Genomic DNA, 15,182 nt, shown 5'->3' on the forward strand with positions numbered 1-15,182 from the left:
TCTGATATCTGTTTAAACTTACTGCTCTAATGTCGAAGCATCTGCTGAACCTTTCGATCAATATCCAATCTGCACTTAACTCTAGGCCTGGCATCTCAAACACACCACAGATTGTTTGTTCTGCTTCTTTTTAAAATAAGCTGCTGCCCACAGTTCAAAGGTCATTTTCAGCTCACAGTTTCAGTCCACAGTTCCAAAACAAAATTGATAAAAGAATAAAAATAATGAAAAATCAGCAAGGGTTCTAACATATTAAATAGGTGATCATTAAGTGTTAAGCAAATAAAGCAAGATATTTTGGAATTCAATGTACAGTTCTTATTACAATATTATTAAATGGAAAGGGTGCAGAAAAGATTTATGAGGATGTTACCGAGACTGAAGAATTTGGTTTATAAGGAGGGGCTGGATAGTCTGGGTCTTTTTTCCCTGGAGTGTAAGAGGTTGAGGGGTGACCTTTATAGAGGTTTATAAAATCAAGAGGTGTGAAGATAAGGTGAATAGCAAAGTTCCTTTCCCTGGGTAGGGGAATTCAAAACTAGAGGGCATAGTTCTAAGATGGGAGGGGAAAGACTTAAAAGGGACTGAGAGGCAACTTTTTCACACAGGTAATTGTACATACATGGGATGAACTGACCAAGGAAGTGGTACATGCAGGTGTAGTAACAACATTTAAAAGATATTTGGACAGATACATGAATAGCAAAGGTTTAGAGGGAAATGGCCCAAACACTGGCAAATGGGACTAGTTTTGGGAACCTGGTCGGCATGGTTGAGTTGAATCGAAGGGTCTGTTTCCATGCTGTGTGACTAAAAGACCTCCATATTTTTAGGAAGCATTATATTCAGAAACCGTACCTTGAGGACCATGAACAATTTCTTTGGAAGTATATTTCTTTGGAGCAATCAAAAAGTCTATTATTTGCATCCACTCATTTAATTTGAGAAATTTGGCTTATATCCACCAACAGGAAAATCCACATCAACATCTGTATCTTTAAACATCCATTCTAATGTTGGAAAATGATCAAACTTCCTCATAAGTTCCACTCCTTTGACTAATCTTGCGGTATTGATTTTTTTTCACTAAAGAAGCATCTAGTTCATTCACTGGGTCCTCAGTAGACCCCTTAAGTAGTTCTTGTTAAACCAACTGGTGGAACTCAAATTAGGATGTATCTGACTTCTAAGACATGACAGGAAATAAAGGGTGATAGTTTGGTTAGTGTACTTTTATAATTCAGTTTAAGATCTGCACGTGAATTACGCTACTGCTGTATACATTCTTCAATTTGAAACTACAGTGCATAGATTGAAATCTGTCAATATATCCTCACAGTCTGAGGGTACAGGATAAGGCATTAAGGACTGTGATGAGAATCTTTTTCCCTCAGATTGGTGAGCCAGTGGAGTTCTTTGTTACAAAAAACAGTTGATGTCAAAACATTAGAAGTTTTCAAGGAATTAGTTCTTCGGCCTAAAGGGATCAAAGCTTATGGAACAAAAGGGGAAACAGGGCACAGAGTTGGAAGATCAGCCATGATCATATTGAACAATAAAGCAGGCTCAATCGCCGAATGGCCTACTCCCATTTCTATTTTCTATGTTTCTAATATGATTACAACTATGTTCTCGCTCAAGCACTAAATCTTACTAATGTTTTTGAACATAATCACTCTTAGACTATTTGGTATAATCTGTAAATTTAAACTTGCCAATTTTTCTTTCACAATCAAATTTGGCAGTGTATAACTTGAAGACATGAATAAAAAGTGCTCTCTTCGGACCAGTTAGTGTACCTTTGTTCCAAATGTATAAAAGTTACTCGTGTTTCAGTAATATGAACTTCTTTGTCCAAGCATATCACAACACCAACCCCCGCACCCCCCATTCCTATACTCTTTTATGAGTGATGGTCATTGCTTTGTGGAAATGCTGATCTGAAGACTTTTAATAATCAAAACTAATTTTTTGCTCCAACCTAATTTGAACACTGACTATTTAACACCAGAAAAAGGTCAGATTTAAGTAAGCAGTTTAGAAATTGAGAAAAGTGGACTGTTCGATCATTTGACAGGATTGAAATGGCTGGACCTCGTTTTGTCCAACATTTCAGTTTGCAGAGCAGGAAGGGAAACACCTTTCATTGAAAATGTACATGTACCATTCATTAAGAATACATAATCTGTATGTTTTTAATTTTAGGTGTGAAGAAATGTCAAATTGTTGGGAGTGCAATATTTATCTTGGATGATACTGTAAGTTCAGCTCTTTTTTTTATGACAGAATTTAAAAGAAAAAATAATCACTGAAACATTCTAACTTGCTTTCACTTTTCGGTTCAGAATTGTCTCAGTATGTGGGATGCATATGCTTTTGTTATGGTCTGGTACTGGCCATCAGTTCACATCCAGGATTTCTTGCTGACTGCAGAGGGAGATTCTTCTGCCATGAACAAGTAAGAGAAGTTTTGAAATGTTATAATAAAACAGCCCTTTCTTCTTTTATAATTTTAGTTATTCACATTAATTTGACAATTTGCTTTGATTGTTTACTTTCCATGGAAAAGGGATTTACATTTAGTCAATTTAGCCAGAAAATTTAAGGAAGAATTAAAAACCTCCAACAGATTAAAAAGTACTTATTTTCAACAATATCTTGATTAGATCAGTTTAAGTGCAAGTGAAATGAATTGGGAATGAAATTGAATTGTGTGAAAAATTGGACTTCATGAAGCACTCACTTTTTCTATTCATTTCCATTCACAGCATTTTGGCAAGAATTCTGCTGATATAAAACAGTGGGCTGACTCTTAAGTTTTTAATTGGCTAACTGTCAGTGTTGTTGAGGATTTCTGTCTGTGAGGGTTGGGTCATTTTTTAACTGCATCTTACAAAATTTGCCTCATTAACTACTGATACCAATCCTATTGTGCCCCCACATTTGATTTTAGCTCCATTCTACCAATTGATTTACTTTGAACAACTTACCATTATCAGGATATCCTGGAATTGTTTGTCATCTCTGTACTGGCACCATCTTTTAAAAAGCCATTATGAACCTGGATTGAAATGACTGGACCTCATTTTGTCCAACATTTCAGTTTGCAGAGCAGGAGGGGATACATCTTTCACTGCAAATTTACATGTGCCATTCATTAAGAATACATAATCTGTATTCCTAGAACATTACAGTGTTCATAGAATATTACAGGCCCTTCAGCCCTCGATGCCGTGTGAACCCAATCTGAAGCCCATCTAATCTATACTATTCCATTCGCATCTATATACCTATCCAATGACCATTTACATGTCCATAAAGTTGGCTAGTCTACAACTGTTGCAGGCAGTACATTCCATACCACTACTACTCTCTGAGTAAAGAAACTCTGATGTCTGTCCTGTATCTATCATCCCTCAATTTGAAGCTATGCCCCCTCATCCTAGTCATTACCATCCGAGTGAACAGGCTCTCACTGTCCTCCCAATGTAACTCTTTGATTATCTTATGTCTCAATTAAATCACCTCTCAAACTTCTTCTCTCTAACGAAAACATCCTCAAGTCCCTCAACCTTTCCTCATAAGACTTTTCCTCCATACCAGACAACATCCTAGTGAATCTCCTGTGAACCCTTTTCAAAGCTTCCACATCCTTCCTATAATGCGGTGACCAGAACTGCATGCAATATTCCAAGTGTGGCTGCACCAGAGTTTTGTATAGCTGCAGCATGACCCCATGGCTCCAAAACCTGATCCCTCTACTAATAAAAGCTAATACACCGTATACCTTCTTATCAGCCCTATCAACCTGGGTGGCATCTTTAAGGGATCTGTGCATATGGATACCGAGGTCTCTCTGCTCATCTACACTACCAATCTACACTTACCATTAGCCCAGTACTCTGCATTCCTGTTACAACTTCCAAAGTGAATCACCTCACACTTTTCTGCATTAAACTCAGTTTGCCACCTCTTGGCCCAGCTCTGCAGCTTATCTATGTCCCTCTGTAATGTTGATAGTCCAGAGCAGCCCTGCACAGTTCCTGACATTTTCCCCCACCAAATATGGTAGAGAAGTGAAAATTGGCATTCAGCTTTGCTGTCAGGACCAAGGACCTCAAAATCCTGCTTAACTGGGTGTTTCAGAGGCAGGGAGTCCTCTTTCCACCAACCAGGAGAGGAGGCCAGAACACCAGGCGACAGCTTGCCTAGTCCAAGTTAATGCACTCTCAGCCATCTGGAGGAATTGGTTGTGAGAAAGTGATCGGTGGGGCTGATTGGTTTGGGAGTCAGGAGGAACGTGATGAGCTAGCTATCCACCATGTTTGTGTGTCTTCGCCTCTTTTTAAAAAAAAACCACCAGGTAGCGGGCAATAAAATCCATTCTATATAATTCAGTTCCATAGAAACTCTTCTGCAGCATGTTTGTTTATTATCTGCACATAAATAATGTATTAATTTTCTGTTTCCTGTCTATGGCAAGTTGTGCATTCCATCCATTCAATCTATCATTAGGAGGGGAACCTTCAGGTGCAGAGACTCCAAGCTCGAGAGTTCGCTGCTTACACCCCTTTCGGCTTTGTGGCCACCCAAAAGTTCATGTGTAGCCCAAGCACAAATTGACTCTTTTTGTTGAATGGCCACACAACATAAAATATAAGGACCAAATGCTTGAATGAAATGCACACAACAGTAAAATGCCCTTCAATCCTTAACTTCGCTCTTTTCTTAAAGCCCATCCTTTTTGATCAGCTTGCAGTATTGAATATTTTTTCCTCACTTCTTCTCTGTTAAAGGTGTTACTAATAAATGGAAGTTACTGTTGGCGGAGAAGCAATCAGTTATAATTATTAATTTTGTCTCCTCATAGACAAGGGAATGCAAACCTGAAACTTGTAGCTCTGACAACTTCACTGAATAAACAGGTAATTTTTTTTTTCCCAGTTACAGTCCGGTTCTCCTTATGAATTATTGTTTCTGTTGAGCAAAGCTGTAAACTTAGTGGAATTAAATTTTCCAAATCTGTTTAGTAGGTTTTTTTATGTTCAGAAAGTTAGAGTTTACAAACTAGAGTTAATTTTAAGGTTTAGTGCAAAGTATTTGTTTTCTCTTGGCTCTGGTAGATGGGTATAATAAGCCATTAATAATGTATAAAGTAGACTAATCTCTGATTTTTTTTCACAGATGAGAAATATTATGGTGTATTCATTTCCCACAATGAAGCTACTATACTCTCTAGAAGTAGCAGATATTGCAGCTCTGGTTCAAACTGATATTGGTCAGGTAGGAGATAATTGTATACACATTTTTGATGATCTGGAAATACTTGTTCACTTTTTGAAATAAATCCTAATAAAATAGTATCTTACTTTGAGAAATTTTAAATTATTACCTTCTAAATGATTAAAATTACAGTTTAATAACAACATGAGAAAGAATAATAGTGAAATTGTTCAGGCAGTTGAGTTTTTATTATTTGAAGGCATAATTAGCAGACATTTTGTAAAATGATTTATAGTACTATTAACATTTTTGCAATTATAATGCCATAGACTTTTATTATATGTTTAGAAATAGCTTCTTTAGCTGTGACATTATAAATTAATATTGGAATTAAATTGTGTTGGCATTGCTAAACTTTTGTGGAGAGAAGCCCTATTTTTTTCTTCATTTGCTTCCCTGCCTTTCTTCTACATAGCCAATGGAGCTGAGATCCAGATCCAGTGATGTGACAAATTCACATTTGTGTCTTGCCATGCAATGACTCAATTCATTTCAGCATCCATAATTATTTACCTAAAATCTATTCAGTTATTGCTTTGCTAACTCACTTGTACTGTTTCTGATACAGGATTCAATATATATTTTGGAAGGAGTTTCTGAAAATCAGAAAAGGTATAATAAATTAACTGCTAAAAACATTGGAAGTGTTTCATGCTGTATTACATTTACATATTATCAATTGAACAAAAATATTTGCATTGTAATTTTTAAAAATATTTTATTCCATTGTATTTTAAACTTCATTATTAAATCTAGTTAGTTAATTCATGTTTTCTTGACTCGCAGTTCACTTAATGGAGTCATTTCTACAATAGCCATGAGGTGCTTAACAGAAGCATTGCCAGAAAACAGGTAAAGAGTAAACTATACAAGCTTACTCATGTCACTCGTGTGAGAAATCACCTAAGTTGAATTTTCATTGTTGCAGTTATTTTGCTTACTTTTTCCATTACTAAACGGGTTCCATGATGCTGTTATTCTTCGGTCAAGGATATTTTAATTTTTCATGTTTACAATTTTCACTCATTCCTCACCTTCACATTATTAATCTTTGCCTTCTCTGCCCGCCCTTCACTTGCAGGACTTGCATGTACTTCCTTGTGTTTTGTCACTTTCTTGATTTTTAGAAATAAGATCTCTTCCTTTATGCTTTCCATTTTCTCTCTGCTCATTATTCTCTCTTTTGTATCCTTTTTCAAAGTCTGCTCCAAACATTATCTCGACTGAAACTACCTGAAGGTTTTACATCTTGTACTATTATAAAGACTCCAAACTATTTCATCAGATTTTGCAGCCTCATAAGATATAATCTGATATCTTCTGTGCCAGAATCCCCCGAACTGTTCTTTTTTTACCGTTGGGTGTAGATCATTCTTGACCTTGCCATTCTCGTCCACGTTACCTTTCAACTTCAAGATGCACTGCAGAAGTTAACCAAAGATTCTTAGACAGCACCTTCCAAGTCCGTGGCCACTTCTATCTGGAAGGTCGATCAACAGATACATGTAAATACTACCACTGGCAAGTTCCCCTCCAAGTCACTCTCCATCCTGATGGAAATTTATCGCCATTCCTTCAGTGTAGCTGGCTCAAAATCCTGGAACTGTGCCCCGAGCACCATTATTGGTCTACCTACAGCACATAAATTGAGGCAATTCAAGATAGCAATTCACCATCACTTTTGCATGGAGACAGGCAATAAATGCTGGCCAACCAATGTCACCCACATTGTACATGTGAGTAAAATAAAACTTCAACCCCAACACACTTAATTATGTACCAGCTTCAGCATTTAACAGCTCCTCTTCTACACTCCCCTCTGCTGTTTGTGGATTCCTGGTCTATATTCCTACCATTTCAACTCTCTCTCTCACCTGAGTACTTCTCCATGCAAGCAAATGAGATACAGTTCTTGTCTGCTTATGTTCCCCATTTTCTGAGGAGGTGTTGGCATTTGGGATGTGAATCATTTGGAAGCTTGTGCTTATATACCAACCCTGTTTCACTGCTTTTTAGAGCTGATGGTCTCATGTTAGTTTATATTTAAAACCCAATTTTTTCACATTTTCTCTTTTTTTTTCATTATCTAATGTTATTCTTTCTTAGTCCTTCCATTTACTTTACTAATAGCACAGCCATTTCCTTTGAATTCTTAGACATTTTCAATCACTTATCAGAAATTCTATCAGGTAGTCTAGCAAATGTTGCACTAATTTCCATATTTGGTTTTATTTGCCCTGGTTCTACAACTGCTGCCTTTTTAGGTCTGTGGTTCATGCTTGAAATGTTGAACTCTCTGTTCTTGCCCCAAACCTTGATTGATCTGATCCGTCCTTAAGTCTTTTACTTGTTATTTTTTCCTTTTTGTTAATTAAATTGTGATTGGCTGTTGTGTTTTACATTTTGCAATCTGCTTCTAGACTAAGTCGCCTGCTTTATAAACACAAATTTGAGGAAGCGGAGAGATTTGCTATTCAATTTGCATTGGATGTTGAGGTAGGTTTCTGCCAATATGGATACCAAGTATAATATAAGCTCAGCTGAATTTCTGCATATGATATCCTGCCCACTAACTGAGGTCAAACCCAAATAATGGACATTTGGATCAAGCAAGTAATTACCTATGGGCCATATCCCTACTTGAGAAATAGACCAGGAAATAATTAAGTAAAAGCAAAACACTGCAGATTCTGGAGAACGGAAATAAAAACAAAATGCCCGGGAAATTGGTCTGTGGGGAGAGAAACACAACTGAATTTCTGAAGAAGAGTCACATTGGACATGGAACGTGAACATGTTTCTCTCTCTATAAATACAGCCAGAAAAAATATAAGTAGTTGCTTGGTAGTACAGAACTTGAATGTTGCTGTCAAGAAAAGCACACTGCTGAAGCTTTTCATCTTACACTCCTCAGAACAAGTGCAAGAATACCAAACTTTGAATGATTACAACAATTTAAACTACCGGAAAAATTGGTACTTGTTGCTGGGAAGTCAACTCTGATTGATAGAGAGGTTCTCATGGAGAAAGCATTATGGAAGTATAACTGAGTCGATCTTGTGGTGCACTGAACTCCATAAAACCCAATGTGAATATTGACTAGTGAAAATGGCATGTACAGACAGGAACAGAGAAACCATTAATAGATTTTTCAATGCATATCTTGAGGAAAAAGTCACTGCTTGATCTCAAGTGAGTTTGAGAATGACAGTGTACATTAATACGTTTAAGGTGGTTCTTACAGATGCTGTAAAAATCCTTGCAGTTACTTAAAGAAAGATGCTGAAAGTATAATCTGTAAATTAGAACTATACATGGGACAGGAAGTAAGGTACCTGTTAGTCATGAAAATTCAAGAAAATACTTCATCAGTGCGAGTCCTTCCATGGCTACACCAGTTTTTTGGGTTTACACGATGTCATTAAAATTGAACTTCACTTGCAAGTTGCTAACCTCTAAGTTCTCTATGGTGCAGTGACACAGCCAAATATTAATGGCTTCATTCAGTGACATGTTTGTAAGTAAGCTTGTTGAAGTCTGTCAATGTTTTCTCCATTACTGTCTGCAGCAAGCCTCCTTTACCAGTTAGTATACACATTCAGATTCTTGTAGCTTCATGCAGTCTAAGACATGTCAGCATTTTTTAAAATCAGGCCCTGGCCATGTGCTAACTTTACAAGCTCACTGCATAAAGGAGTGCATGAAAGATATCCAGGATGACAATGATCAGATCATTGTTCATTGTGCAAGCTCGCTAAAGGCTTTTTCAACTTGAAACGTCCTCAGTCCATGTCAAATTACTCTGAAAAGGTAAAATATCTTAACATTTGAACAGTATATCAAGCAACCATTTTCATATTCTTACTGTATTCTTGAATCACCAAGTGGTATTTTTCACTAACAGGTTGTTACCATCAGTCCAAAGGTCTACCGTACAATTGAGCAATGTTGTTGTGCAGCTATTTCTCTACCAGTGTAATGCTAGTTATGTAGATAATGTAATCATTGGCTGATGAATCATATAACATATTCCTCTAGCTGTTAGTAAGAGGCAGATTACAAACTGGTTTCAGCCTATGCTTGCAAAACCCAAAATAAAATATCTTCATTCCATGATTGGGCAACAATTGTTGAACACTCTGTAATGTTAAAAATCACACAACACCAGGTTATAGGCCAACAGGTTTAATTGGAAGCACATTAGCTTTCAGAGCGCTGCTCCTTCATCAGGTGATTTTTAACTTTGTACACCCCAGTCCAACATTGTCATCTCCAAATCATAACTCCTGAATGTGTTAACAACGATGCGAACAACCAATTTGAAATAACCAGTGACCCTTATAGCATGGCTCATTTATGCTTGCTGGTGTGACAGATATTCATATACAGGGACTACTTCTTTGTAAACCAAAGGAATTTGACCAAGTCTAATGGTTTTTTAGACTTACACATGGGACAAGAGCTTATAGTTCCTTTTTTGCATTCTTCATGGCAATTCCTTGATAACCAGAGTTGATTTGCCAACCAAGCAGTACCCTTTCCTCCTGTCTTAGATATTGTTCCGATGGTTTGAAATATGCCATTCTTGTAGCTGTCCTGATGAGTTCAAGACAAAACCTATGGCAATATGACTCTGTTGAGAAAAAAATAAAATGGAATAATGTGTAATCTTATTACTTGAAAGTTAAATCTAATGAAATGTTGAAGTAGCCAAGATATCATTCATTTGTGCAGCTGTTGTCTTTCCATTCCTACCAGTCATATGCTTTCAGTTTTGCATTGTGTGCGCGAAAAATACAGTTGCCCAAATGTATGACTTTTGAACATTGGTATATATTTGAGTAATTGCTAATAATTTTAACAAATCAATCCTGCTTCAAAGTGTTGAATTCTAGTCTAGAAAGTGATACACTTACACTGAATTAAACTTTTGTCAATAAATGTTGAAACTTCTTTCAGCTTGTGTACAAAGTCAGGCTCAACATAGCTTTGGAGAACCTAGCCTCAAGTTCCTTGGAAGCTCCCAATCTATCAACATGGCAGAACACTGTTGATGAGGCAAAAGCAGATTTGCATAAAGTACAGGTATTAGTTTAAAAGATGCTGAGTTAAGTTAGCTTATATTTTATGTGTCTTCTGATTGACTGTCTTAAATTTATTTCTTTTCCCACCAAAGGATGATGAGTTTGTAGTGAAATATTGTCTGGATGTTCCTTGGCCAACTTTTGAAATAACTTTGGAAATGTTAAATTATGCCAAAAAGCGGGTGAGTTCTATTTCATGGCTCTTGGTTTTATTGTCCTTCCAAGAGACACATTATTGTTTAACTGAGAATATTTTTGTAGGTTCTAAAGAAAGAAGATAAGAAGTTTCTTGGTTTGTCTGAGAAGCAAGCTTTGTGGCTGGTCGAGGTATTTGTAATAAGACAATTCTACTGATTCCTTCATATTGATTTAGGAACATATTACAGATCACTTTGAAATTATTTTATCTATTGAATTAGATATTGAGAGCGGAAGCACGGCTTACTACTTTTCATGAAGCATATGGGCCTGGAAAGTTCAGGTTAGTCATTTTGTTGTTTTAGTTCTTCTCTCAATAAAAAAAGCTTGACGTTATATCTTACCTTTTAATGGAAAGACAGTTCAAGGTAGTTTAGTGATAATAGAACAGAGTGGGAGAATTTGGAAAAAAAATAACAAAAATTTGAATTGAAGAAATGAATTTTAAATGTTTTAAAGAAATACAGAAAGAAGACGAGTGAGTTCAAGTGGAGAGGCTGAGATGGTTGAATTATGTGGGAGTTACAAATCAGAAATTGACCAATCAACCCATTAGAACTGTTTTGGTGTTTGCCTTCTATGTATATAAATATTATATATTAATTTGTTCATGGGAGTACAAGGGAGGTATTTACTGCCCATCCCTAATTGCCCATTTGAGTTTAGAAGGCAATCAGTTGGTTCAACCAGGACACTAGAAGAATATTGGAATAAAATCAGGTTACGTCTGTGGAGAAAACAGTTCACGTTTCAACCAACGATGTTTTATCAGACAGTTCAGATGAATTGCTCAAACATTTTTGTTTTTATTTGAACTTTCTATTATCTGCAGTTTGTTTTTGTTTTTTTGATAGATTTGTGTTAGAAGAGTAAAGAGGCAAAATGACAGGATGTAGCAAAAATTGTTATGATTCAACTTTTGAATGTTTGAAATGGTGAAGTCTTGGATTAGATGTAATTCAAAGTTTATTGATGCCTGCAATGTGACTAATGTTTGATTTGTTTTTCTTTCACAGTGGTGTTGCTTGGATCAAGTTTGTAAACAATGAAGACCTTTTTAATGATGTTCTGTTGCAGCTCCAGGAGGGAAATCTGAAATGTGCAGAATATATTTGGTTAAGGCACCAGGTGATATTGGCTAAATGTTGTGTTGGTCTTGCATGTTGAGAAGTGCTTTCCATTGCAGTGTAGTACATGATGATTTATGTTCAGATCCTACTTAGTAAATTGGTGACCTGTAGGTTGATGTGTCTTATGACATTTAAATCTGAAAAGCAACCACAGATGCCTTGACCTCTCTCCTTCTGCATGTTAGTTGGAAGCCTTTCAATTGTTCAGTAGCATTATCTGCACTTCCCAAGGATCTAGACAGCTGGATGGCATGAATTATGTATCTCACCTACTGACTGCAATGTGGTAACAAAATGATAATCTTAAATGACTTTTAATTCCAGTAATGAGTTCAAATTTCAGTCCGATCAATTGAATTCAGTTTAGTTATTTTTTTAAATCTGGAATTAAAAATGCTAGTACCATTCAAGTAACCACAAAGCTTTTGGATTGTTTGAGGGCAGTTTGTCAAGTAGAAATCTTGCTAATCACTGAGATGGCTCCAATGAAAGATTTTATGTCTCTGCACTAAGTTTAGTAGAAAATAACTGATTATTTGCTATCATTCAATGCAAAACTTAATCCTGTTTCTCTTTGAACAAAGTTTTAATTTTGGCATAAATCTGTCAGACACTGCATTTAATACTGCAACCACTTGGTTTTTGTCCATCAGTTGAGTGGTACCTTAACTTCATCAAACTGATTGATTGTTTGCTTAGAATGCAGAATCCTGACTTGGGCAAGGTATTCAAATTAGCCACATATGTCCATCTAGCATACGTAAGGGAGCTGCTTGCTCTTTACTGTAATGTGCTTTTTTTGGAGCTATTCCTTCGTCTTTTGCTTTCTTCTGCTGACCTGGATTGGCGATTTGGTTGAATTAACTACATTACTTCTTGCTCAAGGCAACATTGGTGACATTTCTAGGTGGAACAACAATGCTACATGTGTTGCCCATATTTTTAAAAACGTGAATACTAAGAGAAAAAAGGAAGTATAATACATACAGCAATCAGGAGTTTAAACACTCGTTAGTTAGAAGTCAGGCTAAACATGTCTTCTGTGTTGTTTAATTTTATCGTTTGAACTGTAAGAATTTTTCTCTTAAGACCATTTTTCAATTTCAGGTGGAGTTTGAAAACAAATTTGATTTGAAAAGACTCCAGAATTTCTTAGATTCTCTCCCTGCAAGTCTCCCTTCACAAGAACTGAGTCTCTGGTTCAGAAATGTGATAATTCCCTTTGTGTTGAAGATTGTTCCAGAGGGAAAGGTAATGATGTGTAGTAGGTAGTTCGGATAAAGAAATAATGTTTCTTTTCGCTTTGCCCCAAGTGCAATATTTTTGTTTTCTTCAACTTCTACAGAAAATTCTGGCAAAATGGTTGGAACACAGAGCCCGGAGTCTTGAACTAACTGAGAAGGTAATTTGTGTAGCAGTTTGGATGGATTTACTTACATACCCTGAAGATGAAACAAGTTTGTCATTTTTTTCATTGAAATGATTTTTAAAAATTTTTAATTACATCCTTAAATCTCAAATGTAAAAGTTGCAAAATACTTTTTCAAATTGACACTTACTATTACTAAGCAAAGATAGGGCGCTTTATTAACTGAAACAAAACGTTATGAAAAATAACTTCCATATTTTGTGTAAATGTAGAGCATAAGATTCCATATATATTCTCATAACACCCAGCTTTATCTCAACACTACAATCTTCAACTAACTTCCCTCAGATTTGATATGTTACTTATCCAATGTCCAGCATTGGAATTTTCTGAAATTAAATATTGGGAAGCCTGGAGCCATGCTATTGAAGTCTCTCAATAATTTCTGTCTCATCCCACTTTTCGAGGCTGAGCTAGACGCAACCTCGGTGTGCTATGACTCTGAGCTGAATTACTTTATATCCTCTATTGCTAGGAACATCTACTTGCTGCTGAAACTCTCCTCCATACCTGTACTACCTTTCATTTAGATTATTCTCTTTTGGCCAGCATCCTAATTACCATCTTGCTTGACTTGAGCTAATCTGTAATTCTGTGATCTCTATCCTCACTCTAACCAAGTTTCACCTTTGTGCTTGCTGATTAACATTGACTTATTATTTGGCAATGCCACGGTTTTAAAATTCTCATTTTTAAAATCTCACTTCTTTTATCTCTGTAACCTTCTCTCGGCTGAGGAGTCTGCAAGACCATTACAGTCTTCCTCATCATCGGTTTACTTTGCTCTGCCACTGGCATCAGTGTGTTCAGCTTTGGAATATCTCCATAACTCTCCCAGCTCTCTCCCCACTTTCCTCCTTCAAAGAGGCTCCATAAAATCTACCTTTGCCTTTTAATATCTCCGTGGTCTAAATTATTGTGTCATAATCACTCTTGTGAAGCACAGTAGGGGTCACAATTATGTTAAAGGCAGTCCATAAATGCAATTTGTTTTTTTGATTCCCTACAGTGTGGAAACAGGCCCTTCGGCCCAACCAGTCCACACAGACCCTCCGAAGAGTAACCCAACCAGACCCATTTCCTTCTAACACTAATGCGTCTAACACTATGGGCAATCTAGCATGGCCAATTCACCTGGCCTGCACCTCTTTGGACTGTGGGAGGAAACCAGAGCACCCGGAGGAAACCCACGCAGACACTGAGAGAGTGTGCAAACTCCACACAGACAGTCAAACCTGGGACCCTGGTGCTGTGAGGCAGCAGTGCTAACCACTGAGCCACCGTGTCGCCCAGTGTTCTGGGGGGAGTATTTTTCCATTTAAATCCATATTCTGCTGGGCTGTACAAAATCTACATTGATTTTTGAATTATGATGTTATGGGCCCTTATGTCTTGACTAAACATTGTTTTTCATTTTAATGCAAAATTGACAGCTATTGCAAACATTGAAATTATCATTATTGTTGTTTTTATCTACATTTCCAGGCAAACTGGCCAGAAAATGGATTGCGGATGGCAGAACTGTACTTTGTAGCGAAAAAACCGAATGAATTTGAGCTTCTTACAGCTGGACTTTGGATTCCATTAGTATGATTAACTAATTTTTGAATTGTTTTCTTCAATATAATTGAATATATGTTTTGAAAAGGCATTTGAAAGCATGGAGAAAGGAGGCAAAGAATTCCAAACAGAAGCAATGACTTATTTGGCGGCATGGTGGCACTGTGGTTAGCACTGCTGCCTCACAGCGCCAGAGACCCGGGTTCAATTCCCGCCTCAGGCGACTGTGTGGAGTTGGCACATTCTCCCCGTGTCTGCGCGGGTTTCCTACGGGTGCTCCGGTTTCCTCCCACAGTCCAAAAAATGTGCAGGTCAGGTGAATTGGCCATGCTAAATTGCCCGTAGTGTTAGGTAAGGGGTAAATGTAGGGGTATGCGTGGGTTACGCTTCGGCGGGTCGGTGTGGACTTGTTGGGCCGAAGGGCCTGTTTCCACATTGTAATGTAATTGAAATCTGGCAATCCTAAAATTCACAATTGATGTCAGCATTGGAGAAAGA

At 37.0% G+C, this 15,182-nt stretch overlaps 1 protein-coding gene across 2 annotated transcripts in view; it reads left to right on the plus strand.

The window, feature by feature from the left end:
* kntc1 (kinetochore associated 1) overlaps positions 1 to 15,182 on the plus strand; it is a 152,042-nt gene that overhangs the window by 34,828 nt on the left and 102,032 nt on the right. For both annotated transcript variants that reach the window (XR_015761265.1, XM_043715770.2), the window contains exons 10-24: positions 2,206 to 2,258; positions 2,346 to 2,458; positions 4,871 to 4,925; positions 5,185 to 5,283; positions 5,852 to 5,895; positions 6,070 to 6,135; positions 7,704 to 7,779; positions 10,243 to 10,368; positions 10,460 to 10,549; positions 10,629 to 10,694; positions 10,787 to 10,848; positions 11,582 to 11,693; positions 12,803 to 12,946; positions 13,041 to 13,097; positions 14,610 to 14,711. Coding sequence is in view for 1 of the 2 variants with exons in the window: in XM_043715770.2 (XP_043571705.2) it covers positions 2,206 to 2,258; positions 2,346 to 2,458; positions 4,871 to 4,925; positions 5,185 to 5,283; positions 5,852 to 5,895; positions 6,070 to 6,135; positions 7,704 to 7,779; positions 10,243 to 10,368; positions 10,460 to 10,549; positions 10,629 to 10,694; positions 10,787 to 10,848; positions 11,582 to 11,693; positions 12,803 to 12,946; positions 13,041 to 13,097; positions 14,610 to 14,711 (1,265 nt within the window). In the remaining variant the exon portion in view is untranslated. The remainder of the gene's footprint in view (positions 1 to 2,205; positions 2,259 to 2,345; positions 2,459 to 4,870; positions 4,926 to 5,184; positions 5,284 to 5,851; positions 5,896 to 6,069; positions 6,136 to 7,703; positions 7,780 to 10,242; positions 10,369 to 10,459; positions 10,550 to 10,628; positions 10,695 to 10,786; positions 10,849 to 11,581; positions 11,694 to 12,802; positions 12,947 to 13,040; positions 13,098 to 14,609; positions 14,712 to 15,182) is intronic.

The sequence above is a fragment of the Chiloscyllium plagiosum genome, unplaced genomic scaffold (assembly GCF_037043375.1).
Source record: "Chiloscyllium plagiosum isolate Xiang-an unplaced genomic scaffold, Cpla_swu_hap1 HiC_scaffold_24, whole genome shotgun sequence".
NCBI lineage: Eukaryota > Metazoa > Chordata > Chondrichthyes > Orectolobiformes > Hemiscylliidae > Chiloscyllium > Chiloscyllium plagiosum.